The following is a 25,042-nucleotide window of genomic DNA, read 5'->3' as shown; positions in this document are numbered from 1 at the left end:
ATCGATTAGCCTTGATTGCGCTACATATTTGGCAGCAGGCTGTACACTCCCCAGGGAGCTGAGATGGTTTAAGGAATGATTTAAGGCCCAGTGACCAGGGGTAAGAATGTTGAAGCACCATGAGTGTCACTGCGTGGCGGACCTGAGCGCTATAAAATAATAATATGGGGGGCTAATCATCCTTACTCGCAGCTAAGAGCTGAATTGCGAAGGACGCGGCTACAACGTGTTCGAGAAGCAGGCATGCAAGGGCGCATTCAGCTGCCAGCCACATCAACCCATTATAACCACGGAGCACAGCCAAGATCAAAAGTGTTTGATTTTTTTCCTGAGGGAGGAAACCCTCGTGGCACAGCAGAGAACCAACGCACAACTCAACTCACATTAGTAAGAGGCGAGCGCTTTACGCACAGGCCAACCGTGCCACTATTATTATAATTATTATTATTATAACTCTGATACAGTATCATTGTGTGGATGGATTTACCTGCAGTAGTGACTGACATGTGCCTAGGTGCATACTGATAAAACACCCTGGCTGCAGCTGGGTTGGTCTGAATCAGAGCTATGCACCGCTCAATCTGTACCTCTCCAGTCTTAGCTGATGGCTGGAGTGAATTGAAGAGCAGAGAGACCAAGCGACGAGCTACAGGGGTAGAATCTTGAACGAGCTGGGCAAGGAGATTCTCCATAGGAACTATGTGCCAGTACTAAATTATTGGGGATAAAAAAAGGAAGGGGAGGGGTTGGAGGGGTGCTATCAAAGTCAATTTCAAACTGGCCATGTTTGGTAATTACTCAAAATATTTCTAAGCATAAAAACTTACTTGGTGACGAGCCATGGAGAGCTGTTGATAGTATAAAACAATGTGAGAAACGGCTTCCTCTGAAGTAATGTAGTTTTGGAAAAAGAGGTAATTTCTCACTAACATATTTGAATATGAGACATGCTTCAGAGAGCACACAAAATATTTGTGGCACAATGGTTATAATAGGAATACAAATATGTAAAAACACTGGCAAATTACTGAGAAACCTGGCCTGGCATGGCCTGGCCGCGGGCAGATACAAGGATTGTGTAGGAAACACCTCCAGTGGGGGTGGAACACAAAACACTAGAGACAAAACAAAAGACAAGAACCCTGGCAGGGATAGCCAATAGTGACAGAAAATCACTTTCAAAGTGGCTGACCTTAAATAAAAAGGTAAAAGCAATAGCATTTTTTGATTGTTACCTTTATGGTTCGGAGTCCTTTCACCTTGATCAACAGATCAACAAAGGCAACACGTACTTTCTCAGAAGAGTCGTGGATGAAATCTTTGAAGACAAGGAGCAGGCCTTTCATCAGCGGGTGACTGAGGTGGTTATCCAGCAAGAACGTCAAACCCTAGAGGGGGTAAGTCAAGTCAAAGGTCAAATCACATCCAAGAAAACAAGTACCTACTAAAAAAAATATTCAAAGCAATCTTATAACCTCACTAATTTATTTTCTCTTACCTTAAAAACAGCAACTCTGACATCTGCTGTACTGACATCAAACGCCATGTCTCGAACAAGCTTAGTCATGAATCCCTCCAGAGTGGGTGAAGGTATGACCTCCCAGAACACACTGGCAATACGGCATATACCATGAATACCGGTCACTCGGACAACAGGGCATGGGTCGTCTAGAAGATCCTAAATGGTCAAGGTTCAATAGAAAATATCAGTTTATAAGCACGATACATGTCTTGAACAAGCTTAGTCATGAATCCCTCTAGAGTAGGAGAAGGTATGACCTCCCAGAACACACTGGCAATACGGCATATACCATGAATACCGGTCACTCGGACAACAGGGCACGGGTCATCTAGAAGATCCTAAACGGTCAAGGTTCAATAGAAAATATCAGTTTATAAGCACGATACATGTCTCGAACAAGCTTAGTCATGAATCCCTCTAGAGTAGTAGAAGGTATGACCTCCCAGAACACACTGGCAATACGGCATAAACCATAAATACCGGTCACTCGGACAACAGGGCATGGGTCATCTAGAAGATCCATAGGGGTCAAGGTTCATAGAAAATATAAGTTTATAAGCATGATACATGTCTCTAACAAGCTTAGTCATGAATCCCTCCAGAGTAGAAGGTATGACCTCCCAGAACACACTGGCAATACGGTATAAACCATGAATACCAGTCACTCGGACAACAGGGCACGGGTCATCTAGAAGATCCTATAAGGATCAATAGAAAGGTTCAATAGAAAAGATCAAACATGATATTAGAATATCGATCAACTCTTAAATAACTCCCAGGCCTTGAATAAACCAACGGCACCCACAGCAATGGGCCATATATGTGACATGATATTAGAATATCGATCAACTCTTAAATAACTCCCAGGCCTTGAATAAACCGACGGCACCCACAGCAATGGGCCATATATGTGACCGCGTGAGGGTGCTCTCAATCACTTCCAAGTGAGAGGGCTGGTCTTAAAAAATTACCAATAGTGTCCAGTGTCTTTAAGAAGAGAACTTTACCTGGAGAATGTCAAACTGCTTCTGTGTGAGGGCATCTGAGTCTTCCTTATTTGATTCAGGATCTTGAAGAGGAAACGTATCCACAAGGAGAGCTGCAGCATTTGCACGAACACTTGCATTAGCCACCTGGTACAAACACAGAGGAAACATATTAGCCACTGGTACCTACAAATACAGAGGAAACATTAGTTTTTATCTATTCTTTATGTCAATCTAAAAACAAGGAGAGCTGCAGTGCCAACCTCGTTCCCAGGGGTGATTGATCTTACCGCGCCATTTTTCCCCAGCATGCCTTGCTCGATCATAACCCCTGGATGTGGCACATTTAAATGTGCTATATGCTGGCATATTTAAATGAGCCATTAATGAGCGTACATATTCATTATTCAATATTTTCTACGCGCACACGCATGTCTTTCGTATTAAAGAATGTTTTTGTTTTAAAAAAATGTGGGCATGGTCAACATACAGATATCTTAAAACTACGCGCACACGCACTTGACATCTAATGCAACCCCAATTTCCTGAGCCAATCAGCGTTGTTTCCACGTACATCCCTCCCAGGGGTTAGTGACGAGAGGTATCGATACGCCGCGCTGCCCATGGTAGCGAGGCTGCGGCAGCGCCTGCACGAACACTTGCATGCCACCTGGTACAAATACAGAGGAAACATATCAGCTACCTGGGCCCAATTTCATAGCGCTGCTAAGCACACAAATTTGCTTAGCATGAAATTTCTTTTCTTGATAAAAACAGGATTACCAGCCATATTTCCATTTTTTGCATATTGCTTGTTACTTGTATTCAGCTGTTGTTTGTTTATCCTCAAAAACGCGTGGAAATTTGGTTGGTAATTCTGTTTTTATCGAGCCCAAAATTTCATGCTAAGCAAATTTATGTGCTTAGCAGCGCTATGAAATTGGCCCCAGGTACCTACAAATACAGAGGAAACATCAGTTTATATCTATTCTTTATGTCAACCTAAGAGTTCAGATGCTGCTTAATAGATAAGAGGTTTATTAAAGCGGGTATACTTTTTAGGAAATCAAACCTGGATAAGAACTTCAAAAATATTAAACTACAATCTTTCTTTGTTAAAACATTAAAATGGCTTATTTGTGTGGCTCATAATGTTGTACTTTTAAAACGTCTTTCCAACAATAAGAATTTCATAACAAATGCTTTTGAAATTCCAAAAGCCCATGTCTATAATCACCTGGTACTGGAGATTCGCAGTTAAATCCAAGTGTATACATAAACCATTATCTGTCTTTATAGTGTAACCAAGTTATGGTTTAGAAGTTCTTAGAACTGTTTATTGGACTGAAATAAGAGCAGCTGTTGATTTCACCAAAATCTTCCTAAACTTAGGATTTATCTTTAAGGATGAGTTAAGTTTCATATCCAATGCGTTAGGACGTAGTGAACCCATCCTTAATTAGGACAGGTTACTGGTCCTAACTTGAGATAGGATTAATCTAGCGTTTCGTGAAATCTGTTGCATGACCATCTTACCTTGACTGCTCTCCATATGATCGGTTCATACAGAGTTAAGAGCATCTTATCTACTCCTTGCTGCCTCTTCTGCTTGGTGAAGTAACTCAAGAGCTGTAAGAGAACACAAAACACAATGACACTCGTCAGCAAATCATAAGGCTGAAATCATTATTGCCCGCTTGTTTGTTATAGTGGTGGAAGTGTCGTGGCCGAGCGTTTAAGATCACCGAATTCAAACTCTGGTGTTTCTGATCAGCAGAGTGTGGGTTTGAATCCTCAGCCGTGACACTTGTGTCCTTAAAGCAAGACACTTGACCATTGCTTCGTCTTTCGGATGGGACGTAAAGCAGTTGGTCCCATGTGTTGTGTAACGCATGTAAAAGAACCCAGTGCACTTATCGGAAAGAGAAGGGGTTTGCCCCGGTGTTCCTGGCTGTGGTTGCTTAATGCGCCGCAGCACCTTGTAAACCCTTATCAGGTGATAACTAATTGGGTCTCAAAATTCATCATTGCAATAACCTATCTTTCTGAAAGTTTGTATATACTCAGCGCCTTGAGTACCTTGTTTGGTAGATACTTGCGCTATATAAGACTTCGATATTAATATTATTATTATTATTATTATTACACCTGGGCCCAGATCCCCTCACAGATATTTTTAATTGTTCTTTTTCTAAAGCGATTGTTCCACTTCAATGGAAATGAGCCATAGTGGGGTGTCATGGGTGAGCAGATAAGAACACTGAGTTCAAGCTCTGGTGTTTCTGTTCAGCAGACTGTGGGTTCGAATCCCAGTCTTGACACTTGTGTCCTTGAGCAAGACACTTTACTATGATTGTGTCTCTCGACCAAGGGGTTAATTGGTAGCTGCGAGGGCAGAGATGGTTCTTGTGATTGATTAGCTTAGTGCTACACATATTCAGCAGCACAGGCTGTGTACTCCCCAGTGAGCTGAGATGGTTTATAGAATGAATTAAATGGTCCAGTGACCTAGGGTCGATTTCACAAAGAGTTAGGAGATATTAAAAACTTGTTTTTCTAAGTTAGGATGAGTAACTCGTCCTAACTCGAGATAGGACTAGTCCTAACTCTTTTGAGAAATCCATTGAAAGCGCTTTGAGACTCCCCTTCGAGTGTATAAAGCACTATATAAAAAACGATTATTGCTGTTGTTATTAAGTAGGAAGATAATCATGCTTGTATATAAAGAGTTTCCACTCACCTGTCTCAGTGTTGAGGCCAAGGATCGAGCACCTACACGTGAAGCATGTACAGCATGGTACATTAAGTCCTGAATACAATAAACCTCCAGTTTCTGCAGTGAAAAAAAGAATGTCAGGTAAAATAGTCGTTCGGTCATATGGCATCCATCTTTGATTGGGTTCCTTGTACATTATTATATGGTCACAACAATAGAAACACAAGGAACCAGACTACTTCTCTGAAAGCCTTGATCTCTATGTATAGGCCTTCCCATTGTTGATTGGATGGACGACCGGATGTTAGTAAAACACTCATTCGTATTAACAGATGTATTAACCAAATTCAACATTTTCTACAAACTTTCAATTAAATAAAATACCTTCCATAACATTTTTGTAACATTGTCACAAACAGTAGCGCTCTGTTTTTAATTTGCATTTATGGCTTTCCATAGTTTTCCAACCTTGGTTGGCAAAAACTCGGGCTGTGACGTTGCAAAAGAAAGGTCTATTGACCCATTTCACCTGACGTCATTCTCAGAAAAATCTTGAATGCACCATACTGGTGGGCAATTTCACTGTGGGTTTTTATATATAACTCTATGCTGTGTGTTATGCAGTGAAGTGCGCATTTCAGGCAACACGGCGTTAATACATGTAAATCTTACTGCCTACCGAGCTAGGCATCAGTCGCCATGTGTGATGTACGTGCAAGGGGTCAATAGGCTTTTCTATTGTTAGCATGGAATGCTGAATGTTAGTAAAATTTTCAATCGTATTAACAGATGTTCTGATCAAATTTAAAAAAAATTGCAAGCTTTCAATTTAACAGAATATCTCCAATGATTGGTTGATTTGGTTGTAACAAGTTCATCAACACTATTTTTGAATAGTTGTGTGACATTGTTACAAATAGTAGCCATCTGTTTTTGTTTTGCAGTTATGGCCTTCCATAGTTTTCCAACCTCAATTGGCAAAACCTTGGGCTGTGATGTTGCGCTAGAAAGGTCTACTGTAAACATAGGAGGGACAAATAGCATTATAGACGTTTACACAAAGGACATGGTGTCAAAAAAACATAATAAGTTTATATGCAAGTGTTTTTTTTTTGCCAGATTTGACCCTAACATTTAGACCTACATTTTTAAATAGCTACTGTTATAGATGTAAAGGGAAGGTACACGTTTTGTATTTATTTAAAACAAATTTAAACTTAAAAACTGACTTGGTAACGAGCATTGGGGAGCTGTTGATAGTATAAAACAATGTGAGAAACGGCTCCTTCTAAAGTAGCATAGATTTTGAAAAAAGAGGTAATTTCTCACTAAATATGAAAGCACACAAATTCGTCCAACAAGGGGTATCTTTTCTTTCATTCTTTGACCAATTGAGCTTAAATTTTCACAGGCTTGTTATTTAATGCTTATGTTGAGATACACCAAGTGAGAAGACTGGTCTTTGACAATTACCAAACGTGTTCCGTGACTTTAAACAAAGTTGACATAAGCTTTCATTTAAGGTGTTGTACACAAAAAAATCTGCCACTAACAATCGTTTAGAAGCATCATTATATGTCAAAATTCGTTCAGAGAAATAAACTATAAAAACATTTTTGTCAGGCCATGTCATATTAAAAGTTACCTCTAAAGTAGGACCGGTTGCAACTCTCCACGCTTTGAAGTATACTTCACCATAGAAGTCAATCTGTGCCCTGTGAGTGTACAATTAAATTAAAAATAAGTGAGCACAAAAATAAGCTAACGAAGACTCAAACCAACTACCTCTTGAAACACAGCACACGAGTGCTCTACCGACAGAGCTATCCCGCCCTTACATTGGTTTCAAGTTCGGGTGGTTTAGTCACCGGAGTTTGGGTTCGTATCCCGGTCGTGGCACTTGTGTCCTCGAGCAAGCCACTTAACTATAACTGCTTCTCTTCCCCATGGGTAAAAATGGGTACCTGCGAGGGTAGAGAGTGATATTGTGTATGAAAAAGCCAATGGAGCGCCACAGCAGCTCAGGGCTGTACATGTATACTTCCCAGGGAGCTGAGAAAGATTAAAGGGTCGTTATTGGCCCCATGACCAACTGTCAATTTCACCAAACTCTTCCTAACTTAGGGTTAATCTCAGGACTTGGGACGAGTTAAGTTCCATATCCACAGACGTAGGACGCATTGAACACATCCTAAATTGGAACAGGTTACTCGACCTAACTCGAGATAGGATTAATCAGAGGGTTTCGAGAAATCAGCTGCAGGGCAATAAGCGCGTTGATACTGAGCCCTGTATGCTTCGTTTTTGAAAGGGCAAGGGCACCAAGGCATTTTCTCTTTGGTAAAGGGCACCCTATGAGAACATTTGTACTGTAGCATTTCAAGGGCACCAAGGCAATGACCAGGGGCCACGGAGTCAATCGCCTTCATTGTCTCCGTGAAGTATCAGGCCTGCCGGGTTATTGTGAAATGCGCTATATAATAATTTGTTATTATTATAATCAACAATATAAAATTGATTACCTTGGCGAGGATGGTAGTTGAGACTTGATGGCCTTATGAAGTCTCTCTGTAAAGGCTAGATTTAAACTGAAGAGAAAACTCAAGAAACGACGACCCTAGATAGGAACAACGATATCATCATCATATCAACCAAGATATATTTAAGATTCTTACTGGTCAAGAATAAATACCAACTTTACACTATTAAAACAAAAATAAAAAGTTACTGTGAAAAAATTTAAGAGACACGTTGCCTTGGATCGATCGAGTTGGCCCATGAAAGGCGTTTGAAACAATTTTTTTATTGAAATTGATAATGGTTTAGAAAGTAGAATATAATGATCCACACAAATGTGCCTCGAAATTGTGTAGTTTTCCCTATACGATGTGAACTAACACGGTCACCGATTTTATGGAGTCAAAAACTTGACTCCACAAAATGGTTAGAAGTCTTAGTTCACGTCGTATAAGGAAAACCATGCAATTTAGAGGCATATTTGTGTGGATCATTCTATTCTACTTTTAAAACATCTTTCTATCCATATGCATTTTATAACAAACGGTTTCAAACGCTTCTCATAGACCAACTCGCCCGATCCAAGGCAACATGTCCCTTTAAGTGTTGCTTAATTTAAAAAGGTTATCCATAAAGTTTACACTGTTGCCACTAGTGCCCCACTCATTATTTGCTTAGCATTATTTTCTGCTTAACAGCTTTATGAAACTGGGCACGAGTAATTTTCGTTGGTACGCAGTGCAAAACGTCTACTTCATATTTCTGGTGTGAAGAAATTAAATTTTTACAAAATCACAAAAAGCAACCAGGCAGCTTCAGCGAGCCTTAAGTTTCGCTCGGCCCCAGCGGCCAGTCTATCCAGGACTGCTGGGATGGGCTAAGCGCTTGCACAGATTCTTGTTCAGGAAGTTTGTCATGTATGCAGTGCATATAAATATGGCGCAGAGTGAGTGTGATGCATGATGGGACTGCGCATTATTAAACCAATGACAGTGCATGATACTTTTGCCCATCCCAGCGTCTTTGGTTAAAGCAAAGCGCTGGGGGACGAGCGAAGTCACCCCCAAGTGACCCACTCCACAAGCAGGGCACTGGGGGCTGACTGGGTGAGCCTCGTCGAAGTGCAGTGTGAATGTGATGCACGATGGGACTGCGCATTATGAAACCAATGACAGTGCATGATATGTTTGCCCATCCCTGCACCTTTGGTTAAAGCAAAGCGCTGGGGGACGAGCAAAGTCACCCCCAAGTGACCCACTCCACAAGCAGGGCACTGGGGGCTGACTGGGTGAGCCTCGTCGAAGTGCAGTGTGAATGTGATGCACGATGGGACTGCGCATTATGAAACCAATGACAGTGCATGATATGTTTGCCCATCCCTGCGCCTTTGGTTCAAGCAAAGCGCTGGGGACAAGCGAAGCCTTAAGTCTGGTCAAACTGTATACATATCAATGATGAAACCACACCTTATCTTGCTTGAGATAGTTTGGTCTAGTAACACACTGCTCCAGCAAGTCTTTGATTGTTGTACTACTGTCATCGTCCATCTTGATTTGAAGTAGTGCTTGACGTAGACTATCCACACTCTTGACATCAGCGACTGTAGCTGAAGGCTGTAGGCTCCTTACTAGGTAGTACATCAGGGTATTGGCAACTAGCTCTTCCTTCCCTGCGTGTTCATTGGTCCACCTTGAATCATGTGAGTAGAGTTTAGTTTAATTGTAAGTACACATCCTTTAAGCCAGGCCTGCTTTACGCCTTAAGAGACCATTCGTTGCCGCAAGACTATCACCATACCCCTATGGGTTTTATTGGATTTTTTTAAAAACAATATTTCATCTAAAACTTAAATTTGGTTTTGTTTTTGGGAACATACGATACAAATTATTTTTGCAGTGGCACCATGTAGATAAATCTCTTTCAACGTTTCGGACAGTGTTCTCTGTCTGTCGTCAGGAGACTTTGTTTACCTGGAAAACATTTGAATCATGTCATTTCGGAACATGCCCCTTACTTTGACCTTTTTGATGGAGAGAAAATAGGTCAGATCAGGCAGCCATTTGCAGCAGCACTGGGCATTTTTGTCAAGCCACTTTCGGTTGCTCTGGGCATTTTGCTACAAGCCTTTTTTTAGCTGCTTTGGGCGATTAAGTACAAGCCATTTTCAGCCGCTTTGGACTCCATAACAGATACACTTTGAAAAATCCAGTTAAAGCCATTACACACTTTCTGAACAGAAAAAAAATTAAAAGTTCACAGATTTACAAATAACTTACAGGGTTTACAGAAGGTAGTGGTGAAAGACTACCCTTGAAATATTATTCCATGAAATGCTTTACTTTTTGAGAAAACATTATAACAATTATCAATTCTCGATATCGAGAATAACAGATTTATTTTAAACACATGTCATGACATGGCGAAACGTGCGGAAACAAGAGTGGGTTTTCCCGTTATTTTCTCCCGACTCTGATGACCGATTGAGCCTAAATTTGCACAGGTTTGTTATTTGATATAGAAGTTGTGATACACGAAGTGTGGGCCTTGGACAATACTGTTTACCGAAAGGGTCCAATGGCTTTAAATCAAGTTAAGATGTTATTTCACTACCAAGAAATTAAATCTTAAAGTTACAGTCAAACATACCACTTTTCACAAAGCTTGGCAATCCCTTGCTGCAGTTTACTAGCACAATCTGGAAGATCCAATAGCACTCCTGCATACAATAACAAACACGGAAATTGTGAATAAACTGAAACTTGTTATATCTGTATAATTTGGAATGTTAATATATATATTACGATTATTTATGGGTGTTCCAGGATTCCATGGAACAAATGGGGGACTAATTATAACCAGAAATTTTAGGAAGAGCAGAAACTGAGAGCAAAACTCACTTACCGTGAAGAATAATTGCAGTCTCCAGCATATGGTCAGACACTACAGGTTTCTCCATGGCTAGACAAGCTGTAGCCACAGTGACAACGCCTTGGAGACATGCATGGGTCAAGGGGGTTGCATCCTGAGTAATAGAGAAAAGGTTAAGGGTAACACGTTGCCTTGGATCGGACGAGTTGGTCTTTGAAAAGAGTTTGAGAACATTTGTTATGAAATGCATTTGGTAGATAGATAACTTAAAAGTAGAATATGCCTCAAAATTGCAAGGTTTTCCTTTTACATCTTGAAGAAACCGGTCTGCCATTTTATGGGGTCAAAATTTTGGCTCTATAAAATGGCCCACTGTGTTCAAGGGCATCGATGGGTGGGGAAGGGGGGGGGGCAGCATATCAGATGTCCCCCTACTTTTTAATTGACTGTTTCATTAGAAATATGGAATAAAATGTAAAAATATACATCACATAATATGACATGTTTCAAACGATCAAGTATTACAACAATTAAAGGCAGTGGACACTATTGGTAATTACTTAAAATAGTTATTAGCATCAAACCTTACTTTGTAACGAGTAATGGGGAGAGGTTGATGGTATAAAACATTGTGAGAAACGGCTACCTCTGAAGTGACTTAGTTATCGAGAAGGAAGTAATTTTCCACAAATTTGATATCGTGACCTCAGATTTAGAATTTGAGGTCTCGAAATCAACCATCTAAACGCACACAACTTCATGTGTCCAGGGTGTTTTCCTTTCATTATTATCTCGCAACTTCAACGACCAATTGAGCTCAAATTTTCACAGGTTTGTTATGTTGTGCATGTGTTGAGATACACAAAGTGAGAAGACTGGTCTTTAACAACTACCAATAGTGTCCAGTATCTTTAAACAGTAACAGAACAGAGAAAGTGCAGCCCCCCTCAATGTGCCCAAAGCGCAAATGCAGTAAATAAACAAAATAACTGACTAAGTTTGTACTGACCTTGTTCCCTGTCTCCTCCTCATCATTTTCAAATGGTGAATTAAGGAGTAATGATGTACACATCTGACTGAGACCAGTCCAGATACGATCATGCTGTTTGCGGGCAAAGCTTGGCAGTAGCTCTTCCATAGTGAAATCATCATCTTTGGCATTCTGTAGCATGAGAGAGAGAGAGAACAAAGTAATTTCCATCAATTTCCCTTAACAATGGTCTGCTGGCCAAACGCTATTTAAAACACCTTGTGAACAGTCACAATACTCTCCAGGTGGTCTGGCTTGTTACAATGTAGATTTATAAGAGTCAAAAAGTATCCGTACAAAATGTGATACTTGTATGAACTAGCTGTAACAAAATTAATTGGTGAATAGTGAAATGAGATTCTAACTGCTCTTGCTGGCTAGTCGTAGTCATCGTGGTCTCCATGCAACTCTAGTCCTGTTAGCAATGGTGAGTTCCCCACTCGGGCTGATGTGAACAGATCTTTCACCTCTTCAAGTCGACACGATCAAAACACAATAAAAACCTAATGATAAGAGTGGATAATGTATTCTTTAATGTTACCCACTCCACCTCTCCCTCCCCCCATAACTTCTTGACTGACTTACATGGCGTCGAACAAAACGAATAAATTCATCTCGATCATCACACTCCACAGCTTGTAAGAACATTTCACGCATACTGCTTGGCGCCACCATTGTGCCTGCAAATGAACCAAAAAAATAGAAATGTTAACAAGGTAACTGGGTATGTCATTCAGAGATAGCTGCAAGCCAACTCACTCTCTGCGAAATAAAAACCTACGTTGACCAGTTGCATCGTGGTACTGAGCTAACATCTGCAGCTGAGATCAGGGCCCAATTTCATAGAGCTGCTAAGCACAACAATTTGCTTAGCATGAAATTTTTGCCTTGATGAAAACAGGATTACCAACCAAATTTCCACGTGATTTTCAGGATAAGAAAACAACAGCTGAATACCAATAACAAGCAAAATGCACGAGTGGAAATTTGGTTGGTAATCCTGTTTTAATCAAGGAAGAGATTTCATAATAAGCAAATTTTTGTGCTTAGTAGCTCTTTGAAATTGGGCCCAGGACAGCCATGGGAGATCATTATGTGTGGCGTGCTTTTGTTGCAGTTCGACGAGAGTGAACTTGATGATGATGATGATGATGAACGCCCAGTTCATAGGAGCCTACTTCATGCAAAGCGTAGGGAATAGACCCTTCCCATGAAATATGTAAATTGCACATAGCGCGTGCGCACTAACGTTTTGGTTGGCAAAATGAGGGAGCATTGCGCGGTTTTGTACACGGCTAATGGGTGCGTGACGCAGATGCGATTGCGCGTCTGCTTAATGCACAACTCTAGGCGTTTGCCAACCAACAGGGTCTGTACGCATGCGTGAATGTAATTAGCATAATTTTGTGCTAGCCTTGTATGCAAAGTAGCGTTGAGTATGCACGCGAAGAAGCCCAAATTTGCCGCCAACCCGTGAAATACGCTTACCATAAGCACAGATTTCCCTGCTTCCGTAAGCGTCGATTCTGTGCTTACGGTAAGTAGAGCCACGAAATTGGGCAAACAAATTTGCCGCCAACCCGTGAAATACGCTTACCATAAGCACAGATTTCCCTGCTTCCGTAAGCGTCGATTCTGTGCTTACGGTAAGTAGAGCCACGAAATTGGGCAAACAAATTTGCCGCCAACCCGTGAAATACGCTTGCCGTAAGCACAGATTTCCCTGCTTCCGTTAGTGCCGATTCTGTGCATACGGTAAGCAGAGCCATGAAATTGGGCAAAGTTTGCTTAGTTAGTGAAGGATCAAAAACGAGTGTACTTCTACCCTACTTGCAATTTTTGACACAATGACAGGTGCCGAGTTTGTATTTGTGCAATGTGCAGTTTGTGGTGCCGAGTTTGCTTAGGCCTTATTAGGGTGCTGAGTTTGTGAGTGCTGAGTTTGCAAGGTCACGGTGCCGAGTTTATGTCAAGAATTTGTACACAAACCGATGCCTAATTGTGTGATTTTGTTGTCATGCCTCATCCATGCCCGGCCATGGACTCATGGAGAAAAGAAAAGACACAGGCGGCGAGGCCTAATATCTATTATTAAATGATTGGAAAAGTTTCCGTATGGCGCCACCACTTTATCATTCGAAATGAAATAATAGTATCTCATTTCCCTCATTTACCTCAATGAGATATCCCTTTTTGTAAAAATGAGTGAAAAAGTAGTGGCGCCATACGCAAAACTTTATATCAAATTAATAATAACGACAACGTCAACTGAAGATTTTTTTCCCATGAAATTACATGTAATTGTGTTGAAAATTCCCAAAAGGGTGTCTCTCAAAACCATTCTAAACTAATAAATAGGTCATCCAAATGCTTTTTAGTTCCTAAATGATATGAAATAGTCAGATATTTACCGGTTAAAAAGTTGCTTTTTGGTCAATTCCAAATTCACCGCGTTATTTTTCTCTCTGACTGGTAACTCTAATTGTACAAGGCGTTTTCGTGTACTACAGCATACATCGTGTGGGCGGGTACCAGTCAACTGCAGAATCAAAATAACAGCAGACGGTCGAGTTTGGTTCTCAAGCACAGCTTGACAACAAGCGTCACTCGACCGTACTTGACCGTTCTCGACCGTCACTCAATGAAAACACAATTTGTATAGAAAATACCGTGACTTTTGTAATTTTTTAAAATCAATTTTGTTTTCAACTGCAACAACTCCAACCATGAAGTCTAAAACCATCTTTTCGCTATCAAGGCAACCAAACTTTGCTTTTAAGTTTATATGAAGTTATAAAGCAATTTCGAGAACTAAGTTGCATAAAGTTTACCCGATGCTGAACAAAGCATATTGCACCCTGAGCACAGATAATAGTGAAGTCTGGTGTGACTCCAAGGCCCACCAACCAGTTTTTGTGAAAATTTATCGCAAATGTTATTTAGAGCATCGTTAAATTTGCATATTGTGTTTTGTACACAAAAACCAACCAAATAATATTAAATAATAAAGTTCCAGGGACATGCTCTCAGTGTCGATGCCAATACAAGGGAAGGAATTACATTTTAAAAAGGGGGGGGGGGGGGGGGGCTGTCAAAGTCACAATCCATGTGCTGAAAAAAGGGTTCTTTTGACAAGGAGTTTGTCATGGTCAGCAGATAACTCTTCAAAATGCAACCATGGGGGTAGCCTCCATGATGCAACCCCCTCCTGCGACCCCTCTGCCACCCATGTCCAAGACCCATAATATGATACATTATGTTTTACACCAATCAATTAGCTTATCAGAGTAAATTGAAAACTTAGATCCCAGTTGGTGAAGTGTGAAATCTTTGTCTACAAAGGTAATTTTCTGACAAATTAACAGAGTCCCTCAAGACAAACATTATCCAGCAAACAAATTCACAGTACAGTCAAAAATGTGTCAATTTATTTTGCACCACTCAACTTGTACACCTCCCTCTAGTGACAAAAAATAGGCAGCTGAAAGGTGGCTGAAAGCCTTTTATTAAATCTGAATGTTACATCCAACATAAAATCACTACAGCATGTTGATTGAAGCCAATTATTTACTGTTTTAAGGTGGTATTACCTTTGATCAATCAACAACTCTGAATGACAATAGTTTCACTGCTTTATTTCTATTTGAAAATACCGTGCTCATTTCATTTGGGAAACTAGTGCAGAACCAGAGCTTAAATTTGGGTGGGGAGGGGGGCGGATATCCACAAGACCACAGAACTTGTAGCTCAGAATATTTACTGGATGGGATTTTGTTCAACAGACCAGAATCAAAATGAAAAGAGACTAAAAAAAAAGAAAAATTAAAAAACAGTTTTTATCATCTCAACTATTTCATTTGAACAAAACACAAGGATAACATTTATCTTTTGAAAGATATTTGTGAGACTCAAACTCAACCTTTCCTTTTGAGACAAAGACGCCGAGTTGAAGAAAAAAGCAAGACCATCGCACTTATCTTGTCTTGAGTTAACTGGCCAAACACTGAAATCAATTACCTCGGGCCAGTGATATCAATGCAAAATTCAAGCCCCGGAGACCGTAATAGAGGCCTACCTATCAGATCATTTCAGTGACCATTGACCACTTATTCCCCTTAGTTTCCTCTGTACAACTAAACTGTTGCCATAACATTCACGGTAAGAGAACTTCCAGAGATGTCTTCCCCAGTCCTCCTATAAAGGAGGCTCTTACAGACCTAATGCATTCTTACAGACCTAATGCATTGACGTCATCCCTCCATCTTAGATGTAAAATGATGACGAAACAATCAAAATGCACAGATATTTGTCTGCGCGGTGCACTGGTTTGACCAATAAACGGCCACTTTTTTACCTCTAAGTGAGGGCGCCCTACTGATATGACATCATGTGTATAATCTATTTTGAGTAAGAGTCCATGATGGGAGGAGGCATTTTGTGGCAAGAATGTAATCTAGAAAAATGTTGATAATATTGCAGACCTCAATACATCATCAGTGAGTTATATAAGGCAGCAGGTTTTAAGTCATTTTTTTATAGGATTTCTTGCACATGTTTTAGCAGTTAATTAATGTTATTACATTTGCCATCTTGCTTTGCCTCTCAAATTTAAGTTTCGAGACATTTTGTAAGGCGCTTCTCAGACTGGCCCAAAGGTAACGGTTTTATCAATTATTTAATGATTTGGAGTTGAACAAATTGACTAGAGTGGGACTTAAATTAACGTGCATACGCTCTACAAACTGAGCTATTTGGTAGAGTGCCAGCACGTTAATCCGGAGGTCGTTGGTTCATATCCCTTCTATAGCCAATTTATCTTTGTCAATTATTCCAAATTATCCCTCCCAGTTTCCCTTTTTTATATCAATAAATTTGCGTGCAAAAGTTGACCATTTATCAATATTCCTTTTTAAAATTTAAACCATCCACTATCAATTCTAAAACGAGACAAGATAAAATAAACTGTGAAACAAACAAACAATCATGTGCTCCAAAACAATGCTGGTCTTTTTAATATTTATTAGAACTGAAGAGGGGGGGACTCCTTTCTACATAAGTTATAATGGACACAAGAAGTGTGTCTTATAAGAGAACAGCCTCAACGAGGAAGAGCAACTGACGTGCACTCCCTAACAATATACCCTGTGTACAAATTGCCCAGTAGTTTGAACTCCTATAAAAGGGGCTGCAATTTTCACAATATGCAACTAGACAACAAACATAATCTAAAAGTAACAAACCAAAAAATATTATTAATGAATATACAAAAAACCAACAGGACCAACTTTCACTGTTTAAAGGTAGTGGACACTATTGGTAATTACTAAAAAAAATTATTGGCATAAAACCTTTCTTGGTGACAAGTAATGGGGAGAGGTTAGTGGTATAAAACATTGTGAGAAACGGCTCCCTCTGAAGTGCCATAGTTTTCGAGAAAGAAGTAATTTTCCACGAATTTGATTTCAAGACCTCAGATTTAGAACTTGAGGTCTCGAAATCAACCATCTAAATGCACACAACTTCGTGTGACATGGGTTATTTTTCTTTCATTATTATCTCGCAACTTCGATGACCGATTTAGCTCAAATTTTCACAGGTTGGTTATTTTATGCATATGTTGAGATACACCAAGTGAGACGACTGGTCTTTGACAAATACCAATAGTGTCCACTGTCTTTAACAGTGGATTGGATTTGTTTTCTTCCTGCGATTAAAAGAACGCATTTCCTCAGTTATTATAAACATAACAAAGAGTTGTGCCAAGTGCCCAAAAATATTTTCTTTTTTGTTTCAAACATTTCAGCACATTTGGATTCAAAGTAAACACAAACTGTTGTTTAACTGTCAATCTTCATTGTTCATTTTGCCGTTAATAATTAACTTATATTACTTCTTATTTATTAGTTTTTATTTATGTTTAATAAAATATTGTAAAAGCAGAAGTGCAAAACCAAAAGAATTTGCACAACAACTAAAAACTCAAAATAAAAACAAAATTGGAAGTTAGCTGTCCACAAGGCATTTGGAGAATGATAGAAATGATCTTCTTGAAGTTAAAAAATGTACAATTGTTTTATATTAATGCTTACAAGAATCAGCATGTTAATTTTGTGGAAACAAATTAGCAATACATATATTTATAAATGCAGCTCTTGTGTATTTTCAGTACAATCATGTTCTTCTTTACAACTCATTTTTAGCTTTGCAATTAACATATTTATAATAAATTACAAGATAATTTATGCAAATAAAGAAGGCCAATAATTAGCATATTTCAGGGCCTTTGGTATCGACAGCTTGTCCAATATACTTTTTGTGTCTTATATTATTGTCTAACATCTTCACTAAATAAAATTATCCATCTTTTTTTAACACCACATCCCAAACATTAATCAACACTAAAAAAAGTCAAGATTTAGAAAGTAACCATGTCAACAGTTATAATAGCTGGTAATTTCCCAGTTCACTAATTAACAAACGATTAGTAATGAACCAGTCACGTTTTAACAGTAATTGTTTGATAGTCTTTCTGTTCATTCTCTCATGTAAAAACAAACAAGAACAATAATAATAGAGGTTTTCCCGGCTAATTTCAGTTTTTTTTTTAAATTTAATTTTAGCACGTGGCTTATTCATTTGGTTTGAAAATTAATGTGTTGTTGAATCGTCATTCAACAATAATATAGAGAAATTAAATGTTACTAGTTATGCATTCACTGATCAAATAAGATCATTCAATTTCATTAGACCGCAGGACTCATTCAAATGTGTAAAAGCCAACAGTAAGAGCTGGTCAACCTTTCAATTTCATCAAGTTAATAGTGGTAGTTGAAGTTCAACTTAAGAATGGTGAAATTCAACTTAAGAATGGTGAATTTCAACTTAAGAATGGTAAATTTCAACTTAAGAATGGTGAAAGAGTAGTCTTTAATGTCATAACAGAATGACTGAAACGAATTTGAACGTGAAAAAGGAAATCATGTTCAATGAAACTGAGAGCATTACAAAGTAAGTAATCCTAGCCAGAGATGCATGAATTGGAATGTGCTTGTTAATGAAATTGAATGACTTGTTGCTGAAATTGGCCGAGAAAACCTACAATTAAAAAAGTTCTGAGAGTTCCGACATCGAAATGATTGTATAAGATTGAATAGTATCTAACTTTGATGGCCAATACAGTGTAGTTCCTTCAGGGCACAATTAAGAACACTTAATCAGTAAATATGATAAACTAGGCACAGAACTATTTGGACTCGAGCCTCTCTTTCAATCTCATAGACTTGTGTTTCTGGAATCAAGTTGGCCGCTAAATGATTACAGATTCTAAGCATCTCCCACTTCCATTATGCATTTGATGCAGGATTTCTAATAAATTAGCAGACGATTTACAAATTGGGTTTTTTCTTCTTTTCGGGAGAGATAACATTGACATAGCTATAACACGATTTATTCAATATGGTGTAGTTCTATTACATGAAAAGCAGACAAAATCTAACAACACATATGACAATGATATAACCCCCAAAAAGGACAACTTTCTAAAAAAATAACAAAAACCAAAATCACAAAGCATCCATTTAACCTCACAATTCATAACAAAAAAATCTAACTGTTAATCGAGTGTGATTTATCAGCCTCAAAAGTGGTTTTTATTCCTATTAAATCTTAAACATGAAACAAGGAAACAAAAATGAGGTTTTTTAAAACTTTTTTTTTACCATCACTTAATAGGACAGATAGGTACTCTAAATTGTGGGCGAAAAAAAGGGACATTATAATCACGCTTTGGCAAAATCTGTTGAACCCTATTTTTGTCCAGATAAAGTCATCACTAATAATGTTTAATTTAATTTTTTTTTTTATTACATTTCACTGTACAATTTGTTATTACTCTATTTATGCTCATATTAAAAACACATTATCTCCAGAACAAAATTATCTTGGAACAACATTTTTTTTACCATAACTCATACAAACAAAATTTCCGTCTGAAGAGATGTGGAAGGATCAACAAAACCTCCGACAAAATAGTCCACTAATCTTTACCTCTCATATGAAATTTCCCACATGGCAACCAAACAATAAGTTGTTCTAATTTTCTTATAATTAAATTTTACATCCCATGAAAAATGTGGAGATGAAATGACTAATGAGAAGTTATGATTATTTCTTTCTCTTTATAAAGGCACTGGACACTATTGGTAATTACTCAATATAATTGTTAGCAAAAAAACTTACTTGGTAACAAGCTATGGAAAGCTGCTGATAGTATAAAACATTGTGAGAAACGGCTCCCTCTGAAGTAATGTAGTTTTTGAGAAAGAAGTAATGTTCCACTAATATGATTTCGAGACCTCAGAATAAGATTTGGAGGTCCTGAAATCAAGCATGAAAGCACACAATTATATGTAACAATGGTGTTTTTTCTTTCATATTGATCTGGCAACTTCGATGACCAATCGAGTTCAAATTTCACAGGTTTGTTGTTTTGTGCTTTTGTTGAGATACACCAAGTGAGAAGACTGGTCTTTGACAACTACCAAAGGTGTCCAGTGTCTTTAAATGTGTTTTTAAGTTGGTTTTAGTTGGTAAATGAAGCAGATATTAAACTAGAACAAGACATGCGCTCATTCTCTGACAAAAAGCCATTTGACACAAATAATTAAACTAGTGACAAAAACGAAATAGCAACAACCCTTCTGTTTGAGATTGACAGTGAAATTATGAAGGAAGTACATTACCTTAAGGTATACAATTATTCCAGAATAATATGAGGTTCGAAATGCTCGTCTATGGGTCATTTTAGAGAGAAAGGAAGAAACCAAGATTCCCATATATGGAAAATGACCAATCAGCAAGGTACAGTAAAAGATTATGTGCGTCATAAATTCATTTCTATATGTCTATATTACGATAGATAATCTTAGAGTTCTGTTTGAATCAATGCAACTAAAAGTTCCAAAACCCTGCTCAGGCCCCAGATCCGATGCCTTAAAGGAACACGTTGCCTTGGTTAAAGAGATTTTTTCGGGCAAAAGATTTTTCAGATTTTGATAAACCTTAAAGGTTAAAGGATAATCAATAGACCGATCCATTAAGCTCCGCCCCACTGCGTAATGACCAATCACAATGCAACGAAGGTCCGGCACTAAGGTCCGACATGCGTGCGCGTATCTTGTTCTTGCTCACACGTGCGTCGTGGGCGGAGCCTACTGGATCGGTCTATTGTTCCAAGCAATCGTTTTTCTTTTGCTAAGTAAACAGACTGATGATTTAAAACACTTTTCCTCAGTCCGAGAGTAAACCCATGTGTTTTGAGTATTCTGTTCCAGCAAAGTTGAGAGTAGTTGTTTCTTATGAAAGAAGTCACAGTGTTGGGTCAGGCTTTACTACAGTTTAAAGCCCAACGATATCTTAATTGGCCATTTTGAGACATGGTGCACAGCACTATGACAGCGGTTTGGTTAAATTATGTATGTATACACCCAAACCAGACAGTGCACTCCTATACCGACCACCATATCTCAAAAAGGCTAAATTGATCTTAGGTTAGGTACAAGTTCAGAATTCATTTAACTGCATCAACATTTATCAAAGAACTAAAAATAAACCCAGTCTTCCAAGATGATTTAATGCGTACACAAATGTCTCACAGAATGTTTAAGAATTAAAGATATGCAACTTCTGCAAAAGAAGTTTATTGTGAAATGTCAAACATTTTTGACCATCATTCAAAGATAGACTTTGTTTCCTTTAATTGGCAATATTTGGATTATATTTAACCTTCAACATATCATTCACTATTTGAGAACTTGCTCTGGGCACAGAGGAGCTGCCTTCTGTAAGGTTTCAATACCGAGTTCTAAAAGGAACATGTTGCCTTGGATCGGTCGAGTTCGTCTTTGAAAAGTGTTTGAAACCGTTCGTTATGAAATGCAAATGGTTAGAAAGATGTTTTATAAGTAGAATATAACATGGTCGGCCATTTTGTTGAGTCAAAGTTTTGACTTCACAAAATGGCCCACCGTGTTTTTTTGCGTTGTAAAAGGAAAACCGTGCAATTTTTTAGTCATACTTGTGTAGATGATTATTTTCTACTTTTAATTTATCTAGTTCTTTGCATTTCTGTTTCAAACCCTTTTCAAAGACCAACTCGTCCGATCCAAGGCAACAGGTTCCTTTAATGGTTTGAAGTTACCTGTTTTTTTGGATGAAGCAAACTGCAATATATATAATTACTTGAAGAGAAAACCGGCCCAGTCAGCCTTATATGAAGCCCTCACTGAAAGCCACTGGGTACAATGCAAAAATCTTAATGAACTTAATAACAAAAAGAAGCCATTATTACACAAGCGTGACTGGAGCATACAGTTGACGTCATGATTGAAGCATACAGTTGGTGTCATGACTAGCGCATTACGGTATAAATCCACTTGTTAGTGAAATCTTAGTCAAGTAATTTAATAAAGCTATGATTACAGATGCATAGCTAGCGCAGACATGTCATATTGTATTTCCACTTATACCAATACCGTCACCACACTGCCTGTGCTATTTTAAGATGTTCAAATTGCCAGCTTTTTCCACGTCTTTTGAAATTGACATGCATGGTTTGAACAACTGACAAAAACCATATAATTATATTTAATAATTTGAACTCTAATATGGCAGACAGCACAGCTGCAGAATGCGTCTCAAATGGTTCTCCATAAACCAGTTTGCTGTAGGATGTCAACGCAGCCAATCAAATTAACAAGCTTTTACACAACACAAAGTCACATTGGATGTGAATAGTTAAAGGCAGTGGACACTATTGGTAATTACTCAAAATAGTTATTAGCATAAAACCTTACTTGGTAACGAGTAATGGGGAGAGGTTGATGGTATAAAACATTGTGAGAAACGGCTTCATCTGAAGTGATGTAGCTTTCAAGAAAGAAGTAATTTTCCACTAGTTTGATTTGTAGACCTCAGGTTTAGAAATTGAGGTCTCGAAATCAAGCATCTGAAACCACACAATTTCATGTGACAAGGGTGTTTTTTCTGACATTATTATTTCACAACTTCAACCAACAATTGAGCTAAAAATTTCACAGGTTTGTTATTTTGTGCAAATGTTGAGATACATCAAGTGAGGAGACTGGTCTTTGACAATTACCAATAGTGTCCAGTGTCTTCAAGACTAGCATCAAACACTTGTCAACATATCTATCAAAAAGAATTAGCATCAAACTCAACAGACCTACCAGCTTGTTTATAGAGGGATCGGGCAACTTTTTAAAAGATGAACAAAACTATGTATAGATGTTTCATAATCAAAACTTTATCCCTACCCCCTCTTTACCCCCCCCCCCCCCCCCAAAAAAACACCAAAAATTCACCCGTGAAGGTTTAAATAGGGGTTTCTGTCAAAAGATCAACAGCTCAATTAAAAAACCTCAAATGAACACTTGTTTCTTTAAAAAAGCTCCAAAATACCAAACCCTTTAAAATAACAAAATCCAACCCAATTTCGTTTGAAAAAAGTGTTGCCAATGGCACCTTCAGCCTTCAAGTTTGTAGCCTGGACTGCAGTAAGTGTATATATCAAACCTGTATTTTGCCCAAGTAAAGAGTCGCCAAGGCTATGCGTCTGGGTTCAAAACAACAAAATAACTCACTTACTCAATATAAGTCTCTCTTCAAAGTTAAAGCATAAAATCGGAAAATAAACAAAGACTTTTTTTTTTTTTTTTTTTTTACTTTACAATGTACATTAAATCTTTAACACAAAAACTAGAATCAGCAGTGAAGGAAAAAACATTCTTTATATATAATTTTTTAAACCTTTGTACACATTTGGGGGATAGCTTTTCTCAACGCAACATATCTAACGCATGTATCAAATACAACAGCATATGTGGCATGCGATCACAAAGTTCTTTAAAAGTTGGCAGCTTTTTTTTTTTCTTTTTTTCCTCCTTTTTTTTTCTTCACATTTGTAATATTTTGTATTTGACACACAAGCGCTCTGTGGATGGTTTGTGCAAACAAGTACAGCTATGAATTCACGGAAACCTCTGGGAAGTCGTTTGCATACAATGGCAGCCTCTTCGTATATATATCCATTCTCTTTCTATTGCTGCATGTTTGTGACTCAACAACGTAACAATTCTTCTGGTTTTCCATGACAATTGCCTTTCAATTCATTACAAAATTCCACTTTTTTTGCAGACTTCCCCCGCCCCGGAAATCCATCTTGAAGATAACCGTTGTGATGTCCAGCGTTTTATTAATTGCGGCTTTGTTCTTGTTAGAGCCGTGATGGTCTTTCCTCCAATCCCATCAATTGCCTCTTTCTTTACGTCTTGTAATGTTGGTCTGCGATTTCACCACACACACACACACACACACACAAAAGCGAGATGACAAATTTGCAATGCTCTGCTCCATGACTTTGTCTTCCATTCACATATTTACCTGTTGACCGGTGAGATAAGCAGGCTCCGCCTATAGAGGGCGTGCTACATGCGCATGCCCTATACTTGCAGACACCTGACCCTTGGAAACTGATCACCATATCGCGCTTAACGACAGACTTTAAGGGAAGCAAATATACAATGTATTGATTCAGCAGCAAGCTGACTTGTGTCTGTATTCTTTTTGCTTATCTGTGACTGCGTCAATATCATCTAGATTACTTGTAAATGCCTTTAATCACAGTTTGCCATGATCTGCTCATCTCCAGTTGGGTCGAGGGGTAATACGCCACCGTTGTTTCCATCCAAACGCGTAATGTTTTGTTGTTCAAACCAATTCCACAAGTACTGAGCGACGACCGGGCGCACACAGTGAGTCTGTCTTTGCATTCTCACACGGCACATTAGAGTCTAATGCCGGACACGTTGCTTGAGTAGAATGGGATGGGGAGGCCGATGACCGAGGGAGGCCGACCGGGCCACAAATGGTCGGCTCCGTGCCCCGGCTACGTCCGTCTAGTCACAACTCAACAGGCCAGTTGCTCCACTGTTGTGTTGGCGTAGACACGGATGTAAGCTCTAGGTAGCTGGTGCTGATTGTGCGTAGCGTTGGCATACACATGAGCACTTGGGCTAAGAGTCCAGGCTCCTGAACGTGATTCTGAGCCAGAACGTAAGCAAAGCAGTTTAGAACTTTCTCCTGGGTTTCTTCCACTTGCCGTTTGTGCTTCAAGCCCTGGTGATCTAAAAAGCAGATTTGAAAAGAAGAACAAAATGATAGAATTTAGGGGTGTGTGTATTCTGGAATACCAAATTTATTCTGAACATTTTGGGGTGAAATATTCAAAACTATTGTCAACGTGAAGATATATTTTGGTTTAAATTGGCAACTTCCTTCCTGACAAATAATATCAAAAAGGGGTTAAAGTTAGCATTGAAATAAAA

At 38.7% G+C, this 25,042-nt stretch overlaps 2 protein-coding genes across 2 annotated transcripts in view; both read right to left on the bottom strand.

Moving 5' to 3' along the window:
• The window catches only part of LOC139937757 (condensin-2 complex subunit G2-like), a 30,131-nt gene extending 15,927 nt beyond the window's left edge, over positions 1-14,204 (bottom strand). The window contains exons 1-14 of the mRNA XM_071933054.1: positions 14,051-14,204; positions 12,225-12,319; positions 11,619-11,771; positions 10,643-10,763; positions 10,388-10,457; positions 9,208-9,430; positions 7,747-7,841; positions 6,870-6,939; positions 5,249-5,341; positions 4,045-4,137; positions 2,530-2,655; positions 1,499-1,678; positions 1,236-1,388; positions 488-710 (exon numbers count right to left, since the gene is read on the bottom strand). Coding sequence (XP_071789155.1) covers positions 488-710; positions 1,236-1,388; positions 1,499-1,678; positions 2,530-2,655; positions 4,045-4,137; positions 5,249-5,341; positions 6,870-6,939; positions 7,747-7,841; positions 9,208-9,430; positions 10,388-10,457; positions 10,643-10,763; positions 11,619-11,771; positions 12,225-12,314 — 1,690 coding nt within the window. The 5' untranslated portion in view covers positions 12,315-12,319; positions 14,051-14,204. The remainder of the gene's footprint in view (positions 1-487; positions 711-1,235; positions 1,389-1,498; positions 1,679-2,529; positions 2,656-4,044; positions 4,138-5,248; positions 5,342-6,869; positions 6,940-7,746; positions 7,842-9,207; positions 9,431-10,387; positions 10,458-10,642; positions 10,764-11,618; positions 11,772-12,224; positions 12,320-14,050) is intronic.
• Positions 14,205-16,630: 2,426 nt separating this feature from the next.
• The window catches only part of LOC139937099 (ecdysone-induced protein 75B, isoforms C/D-like), a 63,372-nt gene continuing 54,960 nt past the window's right edge, over positions 16,631-25,042 (bottom strand). Inside the window, exon 6 of the mRNA XM_071932095.1 lies at positions 16,631-24,841. Within this exon, the coding sequence (XP_071788196.1) occupies positions 24,618-24,841 (224 nt within the window). The 3' untranslated portion in view covers positions 16,631-24,617. The remainder of the gene's footprint in view (positions 24,842-25,042) is intronic.

Source organism: Asterias amurensis, chromosome 5, assembly GCF_032118995.1.
Source record: "Asterias amurensis chromosome 5, ASM3211899v1".
In the NCBI taxonomy this organism is placed as follows: domain Eukaryota; kingdom Metazoa; phylum Echinodermata; class Asteroidea; order Forcipulatida; family Asteriidae; genus Asterias; species Asterias amurensis.
This window is presented reverse-complemented; position numbering and strand designations above follow the sequence as displayed.